This window comes from Rhamphochromis longiceps, linkage group LG7, assembly GCF_057381845.1.
Source record: "Rhamphochromis longiceps isolate RC_006_pf linkage group LG7, R_longiceps_female_GT1.1, whole genome shotgun sequence".
NCBI classification, from domain to species: domain Eukaryota; kingdom Metazoa; phylum Chordata; class Actinopteri; order Cichliformes; family Cichlidae; genus Rhamphochromis; species Rhamphochromis longiceps.
Window position 1 is genome coordinate 25,118,153 of NC_140563.1, and position 17,513 is coordinate 25,135,665.

Sequence of the window (17,513 nt, forward strand, 5' to 3'; positions counted from 1 at the left end):
TGACTACACATGGACAATAAACTTTATATAAAAGAGAGAGAGCCACCATGACCTCAACTAATGTGTATGGACTCCACATTTTGAAGTGTCAATATTTAGACAAAAGTGTTCAGAGCCAACATAACAGTCAAACAAGCTTGGTTAGCAATTTGTATCTATAAACTGTGAAGGAGCAAAGCTAAGACATAGGTGTCACGGCGACGGATGGCCGGTACTGAATAGGACCCAGGTGCAGAAACCCAGAGCGGAGACGGTAGATGATTTAATAGTTTATTACGGTTAAGTGCAAGGGGAACAAAAAAAAGGGAAACGTGGCAAAGACAGAAAATGACGAGACGTGGAGCCTTGGTGTGGCGTGCCCAGGGGAACGTGGCTAGGGCGAGGGAACGAGGCCTGAGAAGTGGAACGGAGCTGAGTGGGGAACAGTCACACTGAGGGGAGAGGATATAGAAGTTAGGCAGGTAGTGAAGGCAGCTCAGAAGTGGCCAGTATAAGAGCAGCAATTCTTACTTTGCAGTTAGGGACCTGGAGTGTTTGAGAGGGGGATGATGAAGATCCAGGGGAGGCTGAGTGGCGTGGAAAGGCTGACCTGAGATCCGGGGCTCCAGATGGAGTGTGATGGCAGGAGGGCAGGCAGGTGAGGCACAGAGGGATTTCCAAAATGATCACTAGGTATTCCGAGTCCGGAGGTGGAGTGAGCCAGGGTGGGTACAGCGACTGTAGCACAAAAGAGTCTTAGTTAGTAAGATGAATCACAGCGAGAACTTGAAACACAAGACCTGTTACCAACATGGGTTGATGACGAACTGGCAGTGAGTGAACATCGATGTGTGGTTTAAATCCCTCTGGCTTGATAGCCTGCAATAGGCTCCAGGTGTGCAGGAGCTGGAGTTGGCCCTGCCCAGGGGCGGATCCCAGGTCAGTTCAGGAGCCTAATGGAAACTCCAGCCACCCACCGTAGACCATGACAATAGGCGCCTGATAACTGGTAGCTGTGCACCAAATTGTAAGACTTAAAAACATAAAAGTAAATCCCTGCCAGTAGTAGTTGTTAAGTAGGGGAAAAACAGCACTAGTGTGAAAACGCAGGCATTTTTATGGCTAAAGTTTGGGAGTTTCAGCATGGGAATCTGTCAGGACTGACCTGCTTTTGGAACCAGCCTCAAGTGGCAAGTCAGTGAACTGCATTCAAAGGGGATTGGCTGTTTGTTGCCTTTGGGTGTTGTTAGTGAAGCTGTGTTTGTGGTGATGTACAACATACATAAAGTTTATCTTAAATATTTTGGCTTTTTCACACCTTAAAGTCCAGTCAAGGTTCATATTTTTGTTGCAGCATTTCCATTTTTTCTGACAGCTTTTTTATTTGTATTTATGTTATTTAATTTTTTTTGAAATAATTGGTTTGAAAGCTGCCAGAAAAAAATATTTAAATGAATGCTAAATTACATTTCAGTTTCATTCATAATAAGTCCATAACAATAAGTTGAACTTATTTGGTCTAAACCTTTGTGGTCTACTCAGATCAAACACGAGGTGTAGTTTCACCTTGAGTCAACAATATGGATGCAGCTTCTTCAGTGTTTTGGGAAATCCACACGGCTTTCCACAGCAGGGCTACCACCAGAATCAAGTTGCAGTTAACATCATTTCAGAAGTTACCGGGAAGTTTTGCAGTTCTCGTCACTGTTGTCAAAGGACTGTCTTTCTTTTGGTATCTCCTCTATGAAAGTGAATCTTTTGCACCTGACTGCCCACAAACAGTGGCAATTAACCTGTTCTCCATTTCTGATAGTCAGTGTCAAAACACTTTGACTTCATCAGTGACAAATGTCAAAGCTTTAGAGAATATTTTTGTGATTAGATTGTGGCCAGTTGATTTCTTTAGATGATTATAATCAAAGGAGCTGGTGCATTTGAACAACCAAATGACAAGAGATCATAAAGTCAGTTTGCAATGGAGACATTACAGAATATGAGAATAATTATTGTGATTAAATGATGATTAGAAATTGAATTGTGTTGCAAGAACATTTTGAAAATTCCCACATGTTGGTTAGTAAGCACTTTGATACGCCTGCTGAGCCTAACAAGGACAAAACCCCAGTATTATCTGTAGTTTGCAGTGTGTAGAGTTAGATGATGATAAGAAGGGAACAGTTTGCCTGTGAAAAGTCATCAGAACTGCTCAAATGCCCAAGGATAAAATGTCTTGTACAAAAAGGAGGCAAGTGTTTTCTTGGTGAATTGGAATGCAGGTATACACACACAAACCCATGGGTTGTTGCGTCATAGGATCAGTTTATATTGAGAGCACATTAATGGGTCATTACACAGCTCATTAGTTTCCAATGGACCCAGTAGCAGCGCTCTAATACCTGAATGTGGGTCTGACATCAGAGAGAGCAGTTTTGATTGGACACTACTGATGCGTGTGTGTGTGTGTGTGTGTGTGTGTGTGTGTGTGTGTGTGTGTGTGTGTGTGTGTGTGTGTGTGTGTGTGTGTGTGTGTGCCCATGCGTGTTTTTGTACAGGGGACAAACCAGGAGAGATTGGCATTATTGTGGCCCTGGCTATGCTTATCTGTGGGATCTTCCAGTGGGCTGTCATCACCAGCATCGCTGTAGATGGGATGGTATGTCATGCACACACACACACACACACACACACACACACACACACACACACACACACACACACACACACACACACACACACACACACACACACAAACAAAGCTATTGTCAATATATACCAAACAGTCAATGGCCAGTTATAAGTTGTTGAATTCAGGCAGATGCACACACCTAAGAAGGTTTTGTTAAATAAACCTGCAAACAAAGGTTTTACTGTTAGTCTATTTCACTATTATACTGACTTCTGGTTCACCACACCTATGGAAAAAAACTTGGATGTTTCTCTATGTTAGTATTTTCCTTCTTCCACTTCTCTTCATCCCAGCTGGTTTACTTCTGTTAATAGGAAGATTTCCCTCACTGTTGTCAAGTTCTTGCTCAATATACATTGTTGGAAGGTTAGAATTCTGTAGTATCTACATTTTGCGTGGTCTTTGTCTTACAGTATAACATGTCTCATGGGCACTATTGCTATTCTTTTGGTACTAAAACGATGACTGCTGTTACAATAGCATGCTTTATGCACTTTTCCCTTTGGGAACTGAATCCCACCTTTGCAAAATATAACTTCTCCAGCTCAGACACACTGTGCCTCATTTTCTTCAACAAGATGCCTTTCAGTCAATGGTGACCTGTAGCTACTGTTTGTAAGAGGTTTAGATCTCGTTGTTGAGATAAAAGCAATTGGCCAATAAATTCACAGCTTGTAGGTTAGTGAGACACTAGATGGTGACACTGCATTCTTAGTGAAGTGGGGTTTTTCCTCACCCAAGATGCTTCATACTCAAATAGGGAAAAGCACATCTCAGATGGGTATGGTGGTTAATAGTTGTGGCTCCTTATACTATATGTCAGTTTGTTTACACCATCAAAAAGGCAGTCAGCAGCAGATTAAAGATGGCAATGGCCATTTTTGTTCTCTGTAACAGCACTTTGTTGACTTAGCATGGCTTACCAATATTGAAGGATACTGCAGGGTTTAAGATCAAAGAGAGAAAGAGCAGGCTGAACTGCCTGTACTTTACTTTCATTTGCTTAACTTACTTAACTTTGTGCCCATCCATCAGTTTTTTTTCTCCCACATTGTTGTTAGTGAATCTTACAGAGCTTATCACAGTGTAGGACATTCTGTTCAGTATGGACACAGGCTCTCAATATGGTGGTAGAGATTTGTGTTTGGGATAAGTTAGATCTGTTCAGTCCAGTATGAATTGTGTTTGTGTGTGTGACTGCCTCTGAATTATATTTTCAGTGATACTAAAATAGCCATTAAAGTAACTTCTGATAAGCACATTTTCATTGCATTTTAAGAAAAAAGTTTATCTGTAGAATGTCAACTTCTCTACAGCTAAGATAAGGAAATGGGATGTAAGGAAGCATCCCTCTTTTTTTTTTTTTACTTTTTACATGAGGGGGGCGGGGCAGCAATCTTCCAAAAGACTCAAAAGCCATTTTTATTACTTATCTATTATCCACCTGGTGGACAATAGGTAACCAGACAATGGTTATCTATTGTCAATAGAGTTCTTCAGAGACAATCTGATTTTTTTGACTCTTTTTCTGATTTGGTGTTCAGTTCAGATAAAATCATTATTGTGGGTGATTTTAACATGTAGATATTGAAAACATCAACAGAATATTTAATCTAATTTTAGACTCAACTGGTGTCTCTCAAAATATAAAAGAACCCACCCATGACTTTAATCACACGCTGGATCTTGTTTTGACACGGCAAAGAAACTGAACACTTAAGTATTCACCAAAACCCTCTTTTGTCTGGTCATTTCATATAATAATAACATTACAATTACAATAATGACTTACACGGCACTGGGGAATACATTTCGTCACAGTAGATGTCTTTCAGAAAATGCTGTTAATTTTAAGGCTATCATTCCTCCAGTATTATCTTCTTCAATGCCATGTGCAAACACAGTGCAGAGCAGCTGCATGAACTGATGTTCTTGTTAATCGTTTTCTATCTTCATCAGGTATGACTTTTTTGTGGATATTGTGGCTCCTCTGACAAAAAAAGCCTCAAATCAGTACTTGACTCTGGTAAAACTCCCAAACATGAGCAAGCAGATAACTCATAGCCTGGAGGGAAAATGGCATCTCACTATTTAGAAGATCTTCATTTAGCCTTGAATTTTTTTTTTTGCTGCTTTATAAAAAAGCTCTCCACAAAGCTACAACATCTTACTATTCATCACTGATTGAAGGAAATAAGAACAACCCTTGGCTTCTCTTCAGCACTGTAGCCAGGCTTCTCGTGATGCTCTTGTTCACTCACATTTTTTTCAACTCTCTCTTCTCACTATTTTCACTACACACCATAAATCATTAGTTATTATTAATCTCTGGCTCTCTTCTACAGCAAGTCTTTGCCCTGTCTTCTTCCCCTAAACCCCAACCCATTGTAACAGATGGCCCCTCCCTGAGCCTGGTTCTGCTGGAGGTTTCTTCCTGTTAAAAGGGAGTTTTTCCTTCCCACTGTCGCCAGAGGGCTTGCTCATAGAGGTTCATATGATTGTTGGGGTTTTCTCTGTTTTCTCTATTATTGTACGGTCTTTACCTTACAATATAAAGCAGTATGAGGTAACTGTTGTTGTGATTTGGTGCTATATAAAAACAACTGAAACAAATTGAAAGAAAAATTCTGTATCTCTCTTCTTCTTAGATGCGTTCAGTGAATCGGGTATTCAAATTCATCGACCTACCATCAGAAGATCCTCGGTTGGGGAAACCTAAAGGAGGTGGCAGAGGCCTTGATATCGTCATCGACAACCCCCATGCACGTGACTGCTGGCCTAACTGTGGCCAGCTGGACGTCCGGGGCCTCACAGTGAAATACACAGAGGCTGGGCGTGCCATCCTCAACAATATCTCCTTCTCTGTGGAGGGGGGACAAAGCGTAAGTCCTTAGTGATTGGTAGAGACTGCCTGTGGAACCTGGCAGGAGAAAGCATGGTACCTCTGCCTAATTAGGTTTACCAAACAAAAGAATAATTCCCCCCAAGCGATAAAGCAATTCAAGTGCCATAGTTAGGTCACAGAAAGGTTGTGAACAATATACTAGCCAGCCACAGGAATGTGTCACAGGGATGGTTACACGTGAACACATTTCTGGTTGTTGTTTTCAGCTAATGTTGTGCAAACATTTTTTTATATTAACACTGAATCTAATTGCTATGCTAAATGGGTTTGTTGGAGTTCTGTTAAACTCTTTTCAGTATTTTTCTGAACCAAACCAGGAGACAAAATTATGAGCTAAGACAGAGATTAAAACAGACTTCAGAAAAGTGTATGTGGACTGAACTGGAAACACTATTCCAAGTGGAAGTGTTGCTCTGTGCATACAGATAGGCAACTGTTTGCTAACAAACTGACAAAAAGTGATAATATCACAGTTCTGTTTATAGCTTTTTCCTTTCCTCCCTAAGTGGCCAAGAACTGTGCGTATAGCTTCAAGTTGCAAATTAGAAGAATCTGGGCAGGGAATCAAATTTTTGTGCTCATTTATTCATTTTCAAATGAGCAAAATGTTATTTCTCTCTAGAGCTACAATAAGGCTTGAACCTGGCCAAACAATAACACAGACATAACAATCTACTAATGACTAAGTAAGCACGGCCCTGAGTGAGTGTCGGTCATGACATCACGGCATGATGGCATTATGACACATGCTTAAAATTAAAGTGGCTTATGATTTTGAATTAGCTTTCTGTAGAAAAGAGAAGACATGCAATATCTGACCACTCGCACCTCTGCTCTCCACCATTGGTTTTGGCAGTAATTATAGTCAGTATGACTTTGTCATAATGAATCAGAGCACAGTAAATATCTGCACTATGGTTTCGTGCCATTAGACGCTCAATAGCTTCGCGACAAATGTGCTAATTGTTGCTGCACAAGGAAGAAAGAAGAGAGGACTTTTAGACCATCTAGACCACAAACTCTTCCCCTCCAAAGATTTAAAAACAGCTCCATCAAAAGAAACATCAGCCCTTTTGTGTAGCTCATAGATGGAGGGAGCTATTTTAGTGTTTCAAATTATTATTAACTATTTCAAATTAAAATTTCAATTAAATGGAGTAATGGAGAGAAGGATAACAAAAATTCAAGTAACAACAATAGATCCCTTTTTGTAAGGTGCGAACAGCTTTTAGTGGTGCTTCTGAAGAAACTGATGTTAGTACGACGCCAGCTAAACTAAAGAGAAACGGTAAATGCTTATATGTCTTATTGCAGGGCACAAGTAAACTGACACAGTAGCCATGCAAATGAAAAAGTGCTGTCATCTATATTACAATAAAAAGGATGAGCATTCAGACACAAGGTCAATGAACCCGTTCAACATGAGGGCATGTTGAACGGGTTCATTAATTGTATTACATAACAGAAAAAGCTGGATATGAGCATTTACCATGAAAATGTTATGACTGTGTGCAGGTTGGTCTGCTGGGTCGAACAGGTTCAGGGAAGAGCACCCTGCTGTCTGCTCTGCTGCGTCTCACCTCCACAGAAGGAGACATTTCTATCGATGGTGTTTCCTGGAACTCTGTCTCATTGCAAACATGGAGGAAGGCCTTCGGTGTGGTGCCACAGGTATATCTATGAGTGATTAACTTCTGATATTTGATGCAGTTTCAGACAGTTACCCCAGCATCTACTGCTTATCTGGGTCTAAAAACGGTCTAAGCCAGTGGTTCCCAAACTGTTTTTTGCTAGGCCCCCTCTCTGTTTTACAAGGAAAATGACTTAATGTTTTGAAACTTAAGTCATTATTCTTGGATGTTACAAGATATCTTTTTAATCCAGTCTATTGAGAGTTAACTGTTTAAGTCTCTGGTCTTTCTTGAACAGAAAGTCTTTATCCTGACTGGAACTTTCCGGATGAACCTGGACCCACATGGAAATTACAGCGACACAGAACTGTGGAAGGTGGCTGAGGAGGTGAGGAGGAGGCGGTGTTTTCTTTGTTTCGTAATTTAGTTATGATTGATAAAGCAGCCTTGTTTTGATTCAATTAGAGATAATAAAGCTCATGTTTTGGAGTTAGACACAATCTTACATGCCCTCTTTGAGCTTTCCCCTCATGCTAGGAATAAATATGGAATTATTGTACTGTCTGCATAGGACAGTGATGTTGGTAAAATTACTGCCATGCAGTTTTACCACCATTTCAACATTGATGTCATGAAGTTTACACTAATATTTTAAAATGCTAAAAATGAGGTAAAGATAATATGGAACTTCGGACTTTCAGTAAAAGTAAACTCTGTCTTGTGTGCCCTCAGGTGGGTCTGAAGTCTGTGATTGAGCAGTTCCCAGACAAGCTAGACTTTCAGCTGGAGTATGGAGGCAGCGTGCTGTGCAATGGACACAAACAGCTGGTTTGTCTTGCCCGTTCCATCCTCAGTAGAGCCCGTATCCTGCTGCTGGATGAGCCATCTGCCTACCTTGACCCTATGTGAGTATTAAACACTGTCTACTCAATAATCAACATATATAAATCACATTTGATTTAAAAATATCACTAGACCAGTATATGGGGCTTACATGTGCTGTTAAATGGTCACTACAGCGGTACTTTTATAATACCTTTCTACTCAATTGAGCACTCAATGTGCTTTCTACTGCAAGTCTCATTCATCCCGTCACACAGCACTTTTATGTATGTGCAGGGTTTCCTAACTGCTGCAAACACAAAGCGATTAAGTTAACAGTTAACCTTCTGATTGGTAGATGACCTGAGCGATAACCGTCCACAATGATTTAAACAATGAGATCAGTCTCTATGCAAGTAATCCCTTGGATCTAAAAGCTCTTGCTTCAGACTGCTCTATATGCCGAATTTTGGGCATTTTTTCTACTTTTAGATCTGTATGATTTGAATCATAAGGTATATCTTTAATATGACCCACCCAGTCTGCTATTCAGACTTTTTATTTGTTAGGGGCCACCAATCAGAAGAAAGTTGGCTTAAAGGAGAAGGAGGTGAAGGAGGCTTGTTTCAGTCAGTCGATGAACTGAGTAGCTACACAAAGACCCAGAAGAACTGTGACTGATTCAAGGCTACTTCAGTAGAATCCAAGGAAAAAATAGCATTACAAGCTCATGGCTGGATTTTCTTTATTCCGCTTAAACAAATAGTCCCATTGAGACTCAGTGTCTGATTTACAAGAGAGACCTGTTCCAGACAAACATATCAAAATCACAACAATAAAAAAAAAAATGAAATAGCTAAAGTTAGCTCAAAGGTATTGCCCAAAGGTATGACCCCATGTGACAAAGGAGCGGCGACAAGTAGCTTTCATTAGAAGTGAATAAAAAATGTTTTGTCTATGAAGTTCCTTTGCTAACACATGCTTAAACACAGCTGCCTCCTGAAAGAGTTTGTATATTGTTTGTGGCGTTCTCCCTGTTAAAGCCAAGCAGTAAGGTGAAGTCACATTGCAACGACAGTCATGCAAATCCAGCATGTGTGGTGTTCCTGTCACTGCATATGGTGACAATCCAGATTGCTTACAGTAATTTAAGCCTAATGTATGTGTGGTGTGTGTGTAACCATATGTGCAGGATGGTGGAGAAGGGGGGGTCATGGTAGTAAATGAAGCTTATAATAAACCGTCTAGCTTAATGCTCTGCAGAATTTGCCTGAGGTTAAACTAATGCAATAGCAGTGAAGGAAAAGCCTTTGATAACAGTAATGTGTGTGTGTGTGTGTGTGTGTGTGTGTGTGTGTGTGTGTGTGTGTGTGTGTGTGTGTGTGTGTGTGTGTGTGTGTGTGTGAACAGAACACTGAAGGTCCTGAGGAAGACACTGAAACAGGCGTTTTCAGGCTGCACCGTCATCATGTCAGAACACAGGGTGGATCCACTGACGGACTGTCAGTCATTCCTGGTAAGTTCTGGTCTAAGTTTATTTCTGAGTTGCTCTCATACGTTTGTCGAAGTTTATGAAACTCGAGTAGAGCACTGTAAGATCATCTATCAACACTCCCTCATGCTGCGGGTCTTGAAAGTGCTGGGTTGTTTGCAATGCTAACAAATCGTGTTGCCTTAATGGGAAGGTCAAAACTTCCTTACAGGGGACAAGAATTATTATCTGCAGAATAATAACCCTGCACATAAACTACTTTTTCCATACGTGAGTTTTCAAAATAAAACAAATATATATAAATGCGGCAATTTGTTTTTACATTTCTGGTGAGTTGGCATATTTTACAGAAAAAAAAGAACATTTTGATGAACAACAAAATGAAGCTGCCTCTCCTTCCTCTCTCCCTCCTGTTCAGATGATTGAAGGCAGCTCCATGAAAACATACGACTCCATTCAGAAGCTCATGAATGAGAAGAGTCACCTCAAACAGGCCATGAGCACAGCCGATCGGCTCCGCCTCTTCCCAACGCTTCACCGCCTTAACTCCAACAAGAGGCCGACGCCACAGACCGCCAAGATCTCCTCACTGCCAGAGGAAGCAGAAGATGAAGTCCATGACACGAGACTCTAACTGGCCAGCTGCAAACACACATGCGCATACACACCTGCAGGGACAAACAAACAGCTGTTTGAAGACCAATGATTTGGGGTTAATTTCTGAAGCAAGATTGACGAGGCCATAATGACAGAATCTGAATCAGTTTGGACAACTCAGGCATATTATTTTACCCACTCTTAGGAGAATAGTGAATTGTGTCTTACAGAAATTGAAGCCACATTTTTCATAGCCAAACATAGCTGCTGAGATCCACTTCACTGTCACAAAGTAAAACCAGGATTATGAAGCTTTGCACACATTAAAAAAAGAGCTATGTCCTAAATTACTTAAACAGTCCAGCTACCTACTATTTTATTAACCTTTTACCAAAGGTGTGACTGGAGCCGATCCCAACATAGGGCAAAAGGCAGGATAAGCAATAATAAGTAAGTAAAGTTTATTACAGAGAGCTTTTCACAAAGAAGCAGTCACAAAGTGCTGTATCACAAAGCAGAGTAAAACCTGCCACTCTGGACAAGTTATTACTCCATCACAAGGCTAACACAGAGACAGTGAACCACACACTCACATCTAAAACCAGTAAAGTCATGAGCTAACCTAACACGAATGTCTTTGGACTGTGGGAAAGAACTGGAAGATGCTGAGGAACCCAAAGAACATGCTCAACACAAAAAGAGAAGCCAGCAAGAAGGTGAGGTGATGTGTTAACCACTGTACCACTGTGTCGCTCCCACCTCAGAATAGGCATGTTTAAAAGTTGCCTGAACATGACTGAGTGTGCACAGTGCAAAATATGAAGGATGAGAGTACAGATGCAAAACTTCTAATTGCAGGTGTCTCAAACATTAGAATAACACAAATGCAAGTTTAGGAGTATTATTTTTTTGTTTGTTTTTTTTAAAGAAAATGTGTGCAATGGTGAATTCTGCCACTAAATTAAAGGAAAATCAGTGTGTGTGTGTGTGTGTGTGTGTGTGTGTGTGTGTGTGTGTGTGTGTGTGTGTGTGTGTGTGTGTGTGTGTGTGTGTGTGCGTGCGTGCGTGTGTGAATGAAAGGCTTCACAAGCACACTGCATGGAAGATAAAGAAGAGTATGGAAAGGGACCAGCTAAATAGAGGAAGAATCGTATGACTTACAAAGAGCTGACATGTAAACAAAGCACATCATAGCATGCACCAGAGTCCAGGTTCAGTCTGACTAAGTGGACACTGTTATTTAGCTCATTAAAGAGCTCCGGCAGGTTTCAGTGATGAACAAACAGTACATGAGCTCATTGAGTTCAGATGGTTCTCACAGATGTGCTCTTCTGCACTTGCTTTGAAAAAAGGGAAAGAAATCCATACTTGTCTTTTTGCATGATTTGTTGTTTAAACAGGATTTTTATTGGTTTCAGTTGCAGTTTTTTGTTTGTTTTTTTTTGAAAAGCATTTTGGCTAACAGCCAGCTCATTTTCACTGGAGCACCTCAGACTGAACGTCTAATAACAGCCACTGTAGAAGCCTGACTTTTTAGATGCATTTTGAATGAGTGTGGAGCATGTAACTGAGCATTGTGAGCAAACAGGAAAACAACAAGGCCACATACTTTGTTCTCTATTCTTGGCATATGGAACCGTTAAAAAATAAGAACAATCACAAGAACAGATGTTCTTCTGTTTTACCAAAATGTATCAGTATCAAGCAGGAGTCTTCATGCACACCCTACACAGTCCCCAAAGGCAGCCATTCAAATCCCACTATTTATATTTTTACTTGTATAGCAGGCATCCCGATAGCCAAGCAGTTAGCAAGAGTGAGACAATACACTCCACACCAGACTGGAATAATTTGAACAAGTCAAATTGAACGTAACTGTTGATATTAGCAAATGTTATTCAATAGTTTTGAAGAATCAAATTATAACCATATTATAATTCATTATAAGTTCCTCATTTATGTGGTGAAGCTGCTGTTAGAACTGCTCTGAGATTTAGCAGCACTCACACAGGCACTCCAAAGGCATACTGATGTATCCTCGACCAGCATGTTGGTGCTGGGCTGAAGCCTCCAGGCCACCTCATAGCCTCCCCAAGAAAGACAAAGCATCCTATCACACTGTAAAACCTGCCTAGGAACGGCTCAAGACGCACAAGTCTGGAAAAATGTCAAGGTGTCTGGTGCAAAGGATTGATTTTAATGACGTGCTCGTTGGCTTTTACTTTTTATTTATTGTGGCTGTATGTGCCAAACTAGGAGATCAAGAGCAATAACAGCAGCTCATTAAATGAGACTTCTGCAGTGGCTTTGTGTGTCTTTTTGGATTTTTCTTTTAAATAAAGCAAATAGTCCCAAATTCCTTCTGTCTATAGTCAGTCAGTCTGACCCTTAAGTAACTTAACTGATGTCCACAAAACAGTGACGCTGTTGGCTGACGCTAATAGTTTGTGATGACTCTGATACCCTTATTTTTCTATGCGTATGCACTTTAGAGACACCCTGAGGTACTCACCAGCTTTCACAGCACGGAAACAGTCACACAATTAAAAAATCTGCACTTTCATGTCAAATCCTCAATGAAAAGTAGAATAATGACATTTGAAAACAATTATCTTTAATTTCTCAGCCGCTATTGTTTTATGATTTATGGAGAGAAGCTGGTAATTTGTCCAAAGTAAAAAAAATAAAAAAAAATAAAAAGAAATGTGAGAGAAACTTTTTAAGAGCTACTGCTGTACAATTGCAAAGCATGTTGGTTTTCTTTGTTTATCAATTCTCACGATTTCTCAGTTCTTCGCTCTAGACTTTTCTAACATTCATTGTATTTTGAATTATAATTTTGTAAAGCACCGCTGCAGTAAATGAAGGTACCTTGAAGAAATGCCTCAATATGTTAACTGACATTTTTTTTAACATTGTAAATTAAGAACAAAACTGTTTCTTACTCATAGGAAATGGGCAGAGATGTCCAGAAATGTATAAATGTATTTGTCAATCAACTATATTTCCAGTAAAACTAAAGATTTTGAGAATTCAGATGTGGTCGTGTTCTTTTTCTCAGATGTTTGTATGGAAAACATTTTCATTTTTGGATCTTATAGTGACTGACATATTCATTACATCCTTTAAAAAAAACACCAAATGTAAAGCTGTATATATATCCAATCATTACACCCATATAATTTAAAGGAAACGAGCTATGGGTCATTTTCAATGCTTAGACCTTACTATGGTGGCTCTGTGTAATTCACAGTTCAGTGGACCTTGCCTCCTTCTCCCGTTCACATTCTTTTAATTGGTGCATATCCTTAACTCATTATTTTAATAGTATTATTTGACATGTAGCTATGTTAAATATGAACATAGCCCTTCCTCTAACCCAGTTCTTAGTTAATGTTACATCCCTGACATTTTAATCTGATTAGTCAAATATTATCATGAATCAATTTTATTGGAATTCCACGTGAAAGACCAACACAAAGTGGTGCACACGTGAGAAGTGGAACGAAAATCATACATGATTCCAAACATTTTTTACAAATAAATAACTGAAAAGTGGGGTGTGCGTAATTATTCAGCCCCCAGAGTCAATACTTTGTAGAACCACCTTTTGCTGCAATTACAGCTGCCAGTCTTTTAGGGTTTGTCTCTACCAGCTTTGCACAGAGACTGAAATCTTTGCCCATTCTTCTTTGCAAACAGCTCCAGCTCAGTCAGATTAGATGGACAGCGTTTGTGAACAGCAGTTTTCAGATTTTGCCACAGATTCTCGATTGGATTTAGATCTGGACTTTGACTGGGCCATTCTAACACATGGATATGTTTTGTTTTAAACCATTCCATTGTTGCCCTGGCTTTATGTTTAGGGTCGTTGTCCTGCTGGAAGGTGAACCTCCGCCCCAGTCTCAAGTCTTTTGCAGACTCCAGGAGGTTTTCTTCCAATACTGCCCTGTATTTGGCTCCATCCATCTTCCCATCAACTCTGACCAGCTTCCCTGTCCCTGCTGAAGAGAAGCACCCCCAGAGCATGATGCTGCCACCACCATATTTGACAGTGGGGATGGTGTGTTCAGAGGGATGTGCAGTGTTAGTTTTCCGCCACACATAACGTTTTGCATTTTGGTCTCATCTGACCAGAGCACCTTCTTCCACATGTTTGCTGTGTCCCCCACATGGCTTGTGGCAAACTGCAAACGGGACTTCTTATGGTTTTCTGTTAACAATGGCTTTCTTCTTGCCACTCTTCCATAAAGGCCAACTTTGTGCAGTGCACGACTAATAGTTGTCCTATGGACAGATTCCCCCACCTGAGCTGTAGATCTCTGCAGCTCGTTCAGAGTCACCATGGGCCTCTTGGCTGCATTTCTGATCAGCGCTCTCCTTGTTCGGCCTGTGAGTTTACCTGGACGGCCTTGTCTTGGTAGGTTTACAGTTGTGCCATACTCCTTCCATTTCTGAATGATCGCTTGAACAGTGCTCCGTGGGATGTTCAAGGCTTGGGAAATCTTTCTGTAGCCTAAGCCTGCTTTAAATTTCTCAATAACTTTATCCCTGACCTGTCTGGTGTGTTCTTTGGACTTCATGGTGTTGTTGCTCCCAACATTCTCTTAGACAACCTCTGAGGCCGTCACAGAGCAGCTGTATTTGTACTGACATTAGATCACACACAGGTGCACTCTGTTTAGTCATTAGCACTCATCAGGCAATGTCTATGGACAACTGACTGCACTCAGACCAAAGGGGGCTGAATAATTACGCACACCCCACTTTGCAGTTATTTATTTGTAAAAAAAAATAAATGTTTGGAATCATGTATGAGTTTCATTCCACTTCTCATGTGTACACCACTTTGTGTTGGTCTTTCACATGGAATTCCAATAAAATTGATTCATGTTTGTGGCTGCAATGTGAAAAAGTTCAAGGGGGCCGAATACTTTTGCAAGCCACTGTATATTATTATTATTATTGTTGCCCCTTGGCTGGGCGGCCTTGGCTACCCACTGCCTCTGGTTCTGCTCCTGCCCCTTTGGTTGTGGAAGCTCCGTCCGAGGCCTCTCTCTTCCCTCTGCTCGTGTGGACGCCAGGTTGTCATAGAGATTACTGAGTTTACAGTGCTCCTCATGGCACAACAAAGTCTTCAGACCATGATTCTGATAAACTGTATACTTTCTTTTTTTACAACGGCAATAAAGAACTTTCAGTCTTGAGACATGTCCGAAAATTTCGCATTATATTGCTGATTTATTGACTAAAGCTGAAGTGTCCTGGTATTAACAATGGACCATTTAAAAGATGGATACAGCTCCTGTTTTCCAACTTCTGAATGAGTCATCTTTGTTTTGAAACTATGTGAAGCTAATGTTTTCTGGATAACCCAGATTTACAAACATACACAGAAGATTTAAAAACTATAAACCATACAGAAGTCTCACTAAATGTGACTTCGTGAATATAGTATAATATATAGTAGTAGTTTTCAAACATCTACTACTACTCATCATCTTGTAAATAGCCCAACAACTATAAGGACAGTGTAATAAATAAACATAAATAAATAAATAATTAATAGTCAGGAGAGGTGTTAAAATATTAAATATTCAGAATAATATAAATTTTTTTAAAAACACTTGATACTTGATACAATTCACCATATTTTATGACATGGTTGGTCAACTCTTAAGTCTTTTGACTCAGTGTGCCAGTTTTAAAAAATGCAGATAAAAAAACAAACAAAACAATAACAAGAAAAAGCAAAAACAAATAAAAAACGAGAAAGGCTGACGGGGGTTTTGACAGTGCTGTGTTTAATTCTTGTGCTTGACAAAAAAGACAATTCTTTAAACTTCAAACAGCTATCGTACAGATCAAAATCATATGTTGCCTAAAATCTCTCCTGTACATATGTATAGATATATTTATATATATGTACATAAACGCTTCCGATAAAACATGTCCTTAAAAATAAAAACACACACAGTAATAATGGGAAGCGTGAATAAAAAGTGAATTACAGAGTTGGGGATCAGCTGAACACGAGTCAGGGTAACTGATGAGCTTTGAAAATATTTATTATGGCTTACAATTGACAGAGGACATCCTGTATTTCTACAGTTCTATTACTTATTGCCACAACCACCTTCACTATGAAACAAGTGAAGGGCTCAGAACCAAAACTCAATTTACAAACACTATATACAAGTAGCCTGTTTTTCTCAGCTGTTTTGCTTTAAGATTTATATCACTGTACAAGCATCCACATACCACATACACCGATCTATAGAGCATTTAGACTTACTAATTCTTATGTACAAATATTTGGTAAAACCCTGATTAATTTCAACAGTATTTTAACCAACCTTGCAACTATTTAAAGATAAAACACGTGAATATTTCAAAATACTTAATACCCAAAAGAAAGCAAAAAAAAAAAAAAAATCAAAAACAAAAACAAAAGAAAGAGAAAAAACCTGCTTTTTCCTTCTTTGATCCAAAAACACTCAGTGGCTTCAGAAGTACAGCATTTCACTTTAAGTACACAAGAATACTGTGCCAGGGCTGTTTTGAGGCAGGTTAAATACTATAGGTGAGTCAGTTCTTAACCCGTCTCTGAATACTGTCACGTACTTGCTGCAGGTTGATGCACTGGAATTAAGGCAACAGTAAAACAACCTGCTGCATTACCTTGTGTTGTTTCCCACACACGAGAAGCCACTTTTCTTTAACCCCAAGCAATCACATAATTCAAATACTGTAATAGAATGAAACTATGGTCCCCAAGTACACAACTGTATTACAGTGTAACAAGTACTAGTAACAAGTACAAATACTAAGAGTCAAAGGTTGTCAGGTACTTAGTCTTTACATCATGACAGGAAGAATCGTGGGGAGGAGGAGGGAGAAAATGTCTATTTGTTTTCATGCAGGTCTCTGTGGAGAATCCAGATCTCCTCATGTGATTGGTTGTTGTTGTCAATGTTGCTGTAGTAGTTGTTGTTGCTGCTGCTGCTGGATGGAGCCTGCTTTGTTCTGCTGTTGGTGCTGCTGTTTGTAGTTCTGCTGCGGCTGTGGGGCGTCTGGATTCGGCTGGGGCTGTTGCTGCCATTATTGTTATTGCTGCTGCTTGGGGTGGCCGCAGAGACGCGGGTGTGCTGCCCTCGGCTGCTGGCGATGGGGAGCTGTGATTTGACACGTGGGCCCGATCGTCGATCGCTGCTCTGGACAGACACCTGGTTGGAGCTGCGGCTGGACTGACTGACGGTCTGCGGGATCAAAGATTGAGCACGCTTTAACGTTTTCATGTCAGTGGACAAAACTGGTGGGGGCAATAATGCATGAAATTACAGAGGAGATGTGAAACGTAATCAAGTTACTGCTTCTTACTACTTCTAGTTATAAGTAACC

The 17,513-nt window shown here is 40.1% G+C and overlaps 2 protein-coding genes and 1 long non-coding RNA gene across 4 annotated transcripts in view; 1 reads left to right on the forward strand and 2 right to left on the reverse strand.

The window, feature by feature from the left end:
- The window catches only part of cftr (CF transmembrane conductance regulator), a 47,743-nt gene extending 34,607 nt beyond the window's left edge, over window positions 1-13,136 (forward strand). The window contains exons 21-27 of the mRNA XM_085412991.1: window positions 2,532-2,632; window positions 5,314-5,547; window positions 7,086-7,241; window positions 7,500-7,589; window positions 7,934-8,106; window positions 9,434-9,539; window positions 9,934-13,136. Coding sequence (XP_085269117.1) covers window positions 2,532-2,632; window positions 5,314-5,547; window positions 7,086-7,241; window positions 7,500-7,589; window positions 7,934-8,106; window positions 9,434-9,539; window positions 9,934-10,149 — 1,076 coding nt within the window. The 3' untranslated portion in view covers window positions 10,150-13,136. The remainder of the gene's footprint in view (window positions 1-2,531; window positions 2,633-5,313; window positions 5,548-7,085; window positions 7,242-7,499; window positions 7,590-7,933; window positions 8,107-9,433; window positions 9,540-9,933) is intronic.
- On the reverse strand, window positions 32-2,405 carry LOC146665373 (uncharacterized). 2 transcript variants are annotated; one of them, XR_014912386.1, is made up of 3 exons: window positions 808-2,405; window positions 511-717; window positions 32-431 (listed from the first exon to the last, which is right to left on the reverse strand). It is a non-coding gene; the product is annotated as an uncharacterized LOC146665373 (long non-coding RNA). The 2 variants fall into 2 exon arrangements; XR_014912385.1 differs by having other exon boundaries at window positions 791-2,405.
- Window positions 13,137-15,899: 2,763 nt separating the features above from the next.
- Window positions 15,900-17,513, reverse strand: part of cttnbp2 (cortactin binding protein 2) — a 97,478-nt gene continuing 95,864 nt past the window's right edge. Inside the window, exon 23 of the mRNA XM_085412992.1 lies at window positions 15,900-17,371. Coding sequence (XP_085269118.1) covers window positions 17,018-17,371 — 354 coding nt within the window. The 3' untranslated portion in view covers window positions 15,900-17,017. The remainder of the gene's footprint in view (window positions 17,372-17,513) is intronic.